Raw genomic sequence first — 8,121 nt, forward strand, 5'->3', positions numbered from 1 at the left:
TGTTTTCCTTGTGTGTGTGTTGGGGGAGGGGTGTGAGAGGGGTTATACCGAGTGGAGATGCTGCCAACTCCAACAGCAAGGGACACAGTATGGTCATAGGCCTGGAGGAGCAGGAGCTCTGAGAAAGAGACTTATATTGCTGGCAAGGACACAGGGTTGTGGCTGATTTAACTAGGTAAAAGAAAGGATCCTGTGTATCCTGGGACTTACACTAGAGGACAGACTTCCAAGGGTAATGACCAGGGGCCTGAGCAGGCAGGATAGCAGAAAGCATCCAGGAGAGGTGTGTGTGTGGGGGGGTGCCTCTCCCACCTGTGGGTTGGGCAGGACACCAGAGCACAGGGCTTCTCAACCCTGTGGGTCCCAAGACTCTGTTTATTCCCAACATCCTCCAGAAGTGCCTACTCACCCTATTCAGTTTCAGGAGTGCAGTTCTCTGTGGGGACAAAGAAAGTGCACTTAAGAAGATGCCTGAACAAGTCAGGGCCAGACCTTAACCCTGCCCCCAGGTCAGAGATGCCCATGACAAGATCCACCTGGGACCCATGTCCCTGTAACAGGTGGGAACTGATACAGCAAACAGATCCATAGCACTACCTCCCCGGGGACAAAGGGACACAATTGGCAGAGCCCCCCTTTACCCATCTGGGCTGGGGTGGTGATGTTTTCTTGCTGGAACCCTTTTTGCTGAGTGAATTTCCTAAATTCTTCCAGGGCTTCTGCGTTCACATCCAGGCTTCTGCCTACAGGTGAGACGAGATGGAGATACCGATTTGAGGGTCGCTGCAAAGCCTTCAACAGGGATGCCACCTCCCAGCACCCGGAGGTGGGGTTGGGGGGTATTAGACTCCTCAGGGGAGAGCTCAGCCTGAAAGGGAGCCCAGAGTACGGGACTAGATCAGGGACAAGACAGCAGATCACAGCCAGCCCAGCAGGCCCCGAGAATGGGGCTACTGGCAAAGACCCAGAACGATGGAGCTGTCCCCAAAGCTGACTCTCCGGATACCAGTTCAGACCTGGGAGGACCTCATTCCCATTCCCGGAGGAGTTGTCCTACCATCGCCCCCACTAACCTGCCCTGAGGGTCCCTCCTCCAGAAGGGTCTAGCAGCAGAGGTCACCCATGCCCCCAGCTGACCCAGCCCCAGGCCCAGAGCCTCCCTCTCCCCTCTCCCAGCAACACACTTTGCTGCTGCAAGGGTGGGAGTCCCCTTTATAAGCCTGTCCTCTGACAGTCCTGCCCCACTCACTGGTCCCCCTATGCATGTCCCTCAGCAGGGAGCTCAGTCGAGGAGCCCTGGGCCCCACTGCACCTCAAGCAGAGGCCAGTGTGGGGCCACATAGCCCAGAACCCCCACGTGGCTGAAGCTGGGCCGTTGGCTCCTGGGGTGGAAATGGAGGCCCCAGGGGCACAGGGGCTCTAGGGATCTGCAGCCACTCACCCAACAGCTTTCCCACGCGTAAGGTTCTCCCGTCATGCTGACATTCACCTAAAATGATGTAGTGGTCCTTCACTGGCAGCTCCTGGAGGTAGATGTGCTTCTTGTCCCCTTCTATGCAAGAAGAGGAAATGGGTCTTTAGTGTCTCATTCCTAGAGAAAACTTTTGAGCACTTACAGAATAAATAGCCCAGACGGTTCCATGTTCTAGGCCTCCCTAGCTGTACAAATTGCCCAGCCCCCAGGTCCACCAGTGTGGCCTGAGCGCAGGGTCTTGATGTTTCCAAAACCATGGACCCCAAGCAGCGGGAGAGAACTGCCGGCTAGGGGAAGAGTCCCTACCTACTTGTAGAAACAAGGGAAGGGGATCAGGACAGAGAACTCAGGGGTTGGAACTTGGCCATCTCAGCTCAGGACAGCCGGACACTCCCTCCCCTCCCCCAGCTATGCTTCTGTCCCTCCCTGATCTTTACCCTGTGTCTCTGCCAGGTGAATTGCCAGAGCCACCAGAAGGGGAAGGTGAGCTCAGCCATTCCCTGCTGCTGAGGAACCTGCTGTACCTGGTGTCTGATGTTGGGTCATTGCATGCTGGGGCAGCAAGACCCTGGGGAGGTAGAGTTTAGCATTTCCTGTGGTTTGGACAGCACAGGAAGCCTGTCCCAGCCTGTGGATGGGGCTCCGTTTGTTTGTGTGTGTGTGTGTGTGTGTGTGTGTATGTGTGTGTGTGGGGAGGGGATGGGACTCACCGGCACTGTATTTACCAGGCTCCCCCACACTCTCCATCACGATTCTGTTCTCATGGCACTGATCCTTCTTTCTAGAAATAAGAAAGTAGCACACCTGAGCCTATGCTCAGCTCACCTGCCCCAGGTGTCCCACGAATTTCACTGCCACCCCTTCCTGAGCTTTAGGGCACCTCCTGGGACTCTTTCCCCCAAAGTTAGGTGGCTTTTTATTTTACCAACATGGAAAAATGCAAATATTCCATAGGTAGAGGAGCAGCAGGTGAGGCTGCTTAGGGAGGGAGAGAGGAAGGGTGGTGAGCCCAGGAAAGCAGAGGGGCAGGAAGACTCACAGGAAAGTGAATGAGATCTCCAGGCTCCCACCCTTGAGGGCAGTAAATGTCAGAGGAGACACCTTCTTGGGCCTCTTTTCCAAAGGCAGGTTCTTACTTGCCACCATGGCCTTCACGTACCAGGTCCCTGTGATCTGGTGATGGGGAAGGCGGGAGGGGAAGGACGTGAGCAGGTGCCATCATACCACCCAACAAGCACCCTTGCTGCACATGGCCCAGCTGCCATAACCAGACCCCCAGTGCCAGCTGCGGTCCCTGAAGGCTGGCTGGGCTTGCATGGGCACACCCAGGGCTCAGAGAGCACAAACCAGGCTCACGGTCCTAGCCCTAGACAGAGGCTGAAGGAGTCTGTGCCCTATAAATCTATTCTGTCCCAGGATGAGGCCCAGGTTCCATGAATCTTCATGCCAGAGGACCCTGAAATACCTTAGGGAGGGATGCAAGGGGGTCAGTTCAACATGGTCGCTGAGCCAAGCCTGCAACCCCTGTCCACAGCACAAGGAGGAGAAGGTCTGAAGGCCAAAGAGCTGAATCATCCTGCTCTCTCCACCACCTCCTGCCGGGAGCCCAGGGCCCTAGACTAGATCTCACATTGACCTTAAAATGACAGTTCCTACACTATGGTGGTTTCTCAAAAAGTTAAACAGAGTTACCACTATGGCTCATCAATTCCACTCCTTGTTATGAACACAAAAGACTTGAGAGCAGGGACTCAAATAGAAACTTGTGCACCAACGTTCATAGCAGTACTATTCTCAACAGCCAAAAGGTGGAAACAACCCAAATGTCTATCTATGGGTAAATGAATAAACAAAATGTGGTCCGTCCATACAATGAAATAATACTCAGCCACAAAGAGAAATGAAGTCCTGATATATGCTACAGCATGGATAAAACTTGAAACATGATGCTGAGGGAAAGAAGCCAAATACAAAAGGACACATATTGGAGGGTCCCACTTACAGAAAATATCTAGAATAGGCAAATGCACTGAGGCAGAAAGCTGATCAGTGGTTACCAGTGGCTGGGGAGAGAGGGGAATGGAAAGTTAAAAAAAAAAAAAAAAGGCTCTTCTACAGCAAGACCCCTGAACTTGGGCAGCAGATTTTCCCATGCACATGTCCCCCACCCCATCTGCGCCTCACGTTCTGTTCCTCCTGGGCAAAGGACAGGGGGTCCTGGGCCTGCAGAGTGGTGATCAGGCTGAACATGATGGTCAAGAACAGGGTCTGCATCTTCCGGGATCTGTGCTCACAGTGTCGCAGCTCACCAGGTGCTTTGATGAGGTTGTGCAGCTCCCCACATCACTGCCCTTTATATTCCTCTCCGCTCCTGAGTTTTGAGCACTTGGCACAGAAGGTAGACCACACCCCTTCCCCCATGGTCCTGTCCAATTTTCCATTGCGGAAGGTGGAATATGGTTATTGTTGGAATCTGATGAATAGCAACTAAATACCACCCCAAGAACAAAAGATGCAGAATGCTGGCAGTGTTTGCACCACCCAAGGGTGCGTACTCACCAATAAGCCTGTCTGGAGGAAGTGTGTCATCAGCATGAGAGGGTGGGCACTTGCACTCAGAGCCACAGAGGGAGAGTGAACCACTCCGTCTCATTCTTTTCCAACCCAGCGCCTCCACTGGAGCCCTTGGCCTGGGATATCTGCAAGTTCTTGAACCAGAGGTCTCACATTTCTACTTACCAAGAACTGGGCTTCAGAACTGAAGAGAGGGTGGGAGTTGCAACCAGCTGAATCCTGAACCCAACACCTGTTTACTTAACCTGTTAAGATTAGTGTTAGGGCTCCAAAGAGTTCAGACTCTTACCTGCCCCGGATGACCCCTTGCACCTGCTCTACCTGTGCCGGGGAGACTCCACATTAGATTTTCCTGTGGAGCCTGGACACTATTTTATATCTCAGGCTCAGTTTGAGTATCTCCCCCTCAGAGTGGCTTCCATAGTCATCAGCTGCAAACGATATCATCTCCTTCGCCCCACTTCAATCTGTATGATTATCTTGCTTATCTTGTTCATGTCTTTCTACATGTGTTCATTGACCTTCTCCCTCTGTCAGAATCTAAGCTTCCCATAAGGGTGAGTTGATTCCTGGGGTTCACAAGTTTATTACCACTCTTAGGAAGAATTCCAGCCATATGTTAGGTGGTCATTAAGTATTTGTGGACTAAAGGAGTAAATGAAGTTATTTAATCCCTTTAAACTTCATAGGATTCCTCTTCAACAAGGGGATTAATAATGTCTAACCCGAAACCAAACCAAACCCACTGCAGTTGAGTCAATTCCGACTCATAGCAACCCTGTAGGACAGAGTAGAACTGCCCCATAGAGTTTCCAAGGAGTGCCTGATGGGTTTGAACTGCCGACCTCTTGGTTAGCAGCCGTAGCACTTAATCACTACACCACCAGGGTTTGCTAATAAAGTCTACACCTGGATTATTGTGAGGATATGTTGAGGTAACATGTGAAGGATTTTTGTGAGGACATGTTGAGATAATATGAGAAGGACTATTGTGAGGATACACTGAGACTACATGAGAAGAATAATTGTGAGGATATGTTGAGATAACTTTTGAAGACTGCAGGATTCCCTGGCATGTAGGAGGCTCAATAATCATAGATTTCCTCCCCAACTTCCTGCCTGCAATGGGATTTAGGGACCAATATTCACAGCCCTGTCACCAACACATATGTAACTCCCTTAACTTCTTGTGACTCTAGAGAGAAGAGTCAAGAGCTCTCTCCTTTCTCACGCCTTAATAAATTCCATAGCCCCCCCTGCAAAGCAGGCCTTGCATCCAATTCCCTTTTGACAAATGGGCAAAGTGAGGCATCAAGAGGCCACATGATGGCCCCAACCCCATCTGCCTCCTGAGCAAGGTCTCCCTCCCTGATTCCTGTAGTTTCTGAGCTTCAATCATCTGCCCCAAGACGCATGGCTGAAGCAGTCTGAAAGCTGATGCTGGAGGCTTCACAATGCATCTTTGTTCCTCTCTGGCCCAAGACTGGACACTCCCAAGCCCTCTATGAATTATAATAATCTGCAGTCTTGAATAATTCCTGGCAGATCATACTGAAGGTGCCAGCTTGATCCAGTAACTAACCCTCTGCTTGGAAGGTGCTCCTGAACAGAGAGCTCTGCCCTCCCTGGCTTGGGGAAGAAAGGGCCACTGCCCTTTTAGGGCCAGATAAGTACACAGGGCAAAATTGTTCTTGTTCCTTATTCTTGACTATACCCCAGAGAGCTTATATTTCAGTTATTATATGAGTCACTAACCTAAGGACCTTAAGACACTGGTGCATTTAATTCAATTCTCGAAAAAGATGGAAGAACAATACGTACAGCTCACTGAGAAAACAATGAACTGAATGAAAATGAAAACAGATCATTTCAAAACTTGGGAGACACAACCAAAGCAGTGCTGAGACAGAATTTTATAGCAATAAATGCGTAAATTAGAAAAGACAATAGGTCACAAATTAACACCCTAACGCCCTGAAAACCTATGAAAAAAGAGCAAAATAAACTCGAAGCAAGAAGGAAGGAAAACATAAAGAACAGAAATCAGCAAAATTGAAAACAGAAAAGTGAACAGAAAATTAATAAGCAAAGTGTTGGTTATTTGAAAATATCAATAAAATTGAGAAAACCTTAACAAGGCTGACAAAGTAAAAAGAGAGAAGATATAAATTATTAATATCAGAAATGAAATTTGATCTCTCAGTATAGACCTGTAGACATCAAAAGGATAATTAAGGAATACTGCCAAAAAACAACACAGAAGTTTGACAAGTTTGAGGAAAGGGACGAAATCCTTGAAAAACAAAAGCTACCAAAAGTCACCCAATATGAAATAAATAATTTGAATAGCCCTATAACTATTAAAGTACAGTCCTGGTGGTGAAGTGGTTAAGAGTTGGGCTGTTAACCAAAATGTCAGCAGTTCAAATTCACCAGCCAGGAGTCATCGTTTAGTGTCAGAGGTGGATCAGATGGAGCACCCTATCAGAAGTCCAGCGCACACCAGGAGATTTCTCCAGAAGACTTGGATCCTTTGCTCAGTATCACCAAGTAAGAAGATCTTTGAGGCCGATACCTCCTCAGACCCAGTGGTGACTCCTCCAGGGGAGGAGGGCATTTGTTCCTCAGTGAGTAACAACTTTAAAATTGCCTTAACTATAGCCTGCTGTAACAGTGTGCTTAGATCTGTTCTGTTTTCCTGTAACTCGTAAAAGTTGCATCAAGGTGACCTCGTAGGGGCTGGCCACTACCCCAGAACTCCGTAACAGCCACCTAGGATTACTAAGGTAGTTGTTCTCTGTCCTAATATTCTGTTTCAGCCATAGGTAATTCTAGAAGTATTCCTGATTGTTCACCCTTAAGATGTATTCTGAAAAATTGGCAGAAGTTCAGGTATACGTCTATGCAAAAAAAAAAAAAAAAAAAAGAAACTTATTTTCTTGTGCAACACAGTCTGGCCACAATATAAATTAGAAATCGATGAGAGGTGGCTAGTCAATTGGATCTATACAATATGACACCATCTTGCAGTTAGATTTGTTTTATTCTTGAATGGGAAAGTGAGGTGAAAAGTATTATGCAGAAGCTTTTATGATGTATAGAGAAAAAGATACTTAGGGAAAGTGTAAAGTGTGTGTTCAGATCACCAAGGGGACTAAAGGTTGGAAAAAGCCAAAAGTTTTAGAATAGCACCTTGAGGAATTCCTGGACCCCCTGGGTCTGCCACAACCTTCACCCCTTACCCCTGGCTCCTTTTGAGCCCCAGGGACTACCACCCATACAGGGTCCCTCTGGGAGCTTCCCCACAGTTCCCCCACTAGTGCCTCCATCATGAAGTGGGGCTCCCTCTTGGCCATCATATTCAGCCTTAGAACAGGTGGCCCAACCAAATCAGAGCCATGAGGCAGGGCTTTACTCCCTCTGACAGACTCCAGCTGGAGATGCAGGCATGGTACTTGAGAAAGCTCTTGAAGAAACTGAAAAGCGTCATTCGGATCAGGTCCCAAACTGGGCATCAGCTGACGCCGTCTCCATTAGGGACCCCAGCTGGGATCCTAATGTGCAGCAAAACTTTCTCATTTACTATTGTGACTGCCTCCTAGCAGGGCTTGAGAATGGAGTCCCAAAGCAAAAGAGCCTCAACAATGTATATGAAGTTAGATAGAAGTCAGATGAGGACCCCTCCACTTTTACTGAAAGAATCTTTTCAGCTTTGAGGCACTATACTTACTTATTTAGATCCAGAGTCCCCTGAAAATGCTAGGTTGATTAATGCCATTTTCATAGGGCAAAGTGCCCTGGACATCTGGAAGAAACTTCAGAAAGTCAAAGGGGACATAGCCATGTCAATCTGTCAATTGGGTGAGACTTCTTTCAGGGTCTATACAGTCAGGGAAAAGGAGAAAGAAAAACTTTCAGAGCAGAGAGAAACTAGGTGTGCAAAACAGGAGGCTAGTTTCCTTGTGGCCACTTCGTAAGCATCAGAGGCCTGGCAGGGAGTCCAAAGAAAAGGAGGGCCTCCCAAGCAGATAAGACCGAAGCTCATTGATAAACCCCAGTTGGATAGAAACCAG

General features: G+C 48.5%; 1 protein-coding gene across 1 annotated transcript; it reads right to left on the reverse strand.

Moving 5' to 3' along the window:
* Positions 1-410: 410 nt before the first annotated feature.
* LOC100655280 (odorant-binding protein 2b-like) lies at positions 411-3,748 on the reverse strand. The gene is made up of 6 exons (XM_064286305.1): positions 3,659-3,748; positions 2,514-2,647; positions 2,185-2,255; positions 1,442-1,552; positions 642-743; positions 411-436 (listed from the first exon to the last, which is right to left on the reverse strand). The coding sequence occupies exons 1-6, from the start codon at positions 3,746-3,748 to the stop codon at positions 411-413; spliced, it is 534 nt and encodes a 177-aa protein (XP_064142375.1).
* Between the last annotated feature and the right edge of the window lie 4,373 nt (positions 3,749-8,121).

This window comes from Loxodonta africana, chromosome 5 (assembly GCF_030014295.1).
Source record: "Loxodonta africana isolate mLoxAfr1 chromosome 5, mLoxAfr1.hap2, whole genome shotgun sequence".
In the NCBI taxonomy this organism is placed as follows: Eukaryota; Metazoa; Chordata; class Mammalia; order Proboscidea; family Elephantidae; genus Loxodonta; species Loxodonta africana.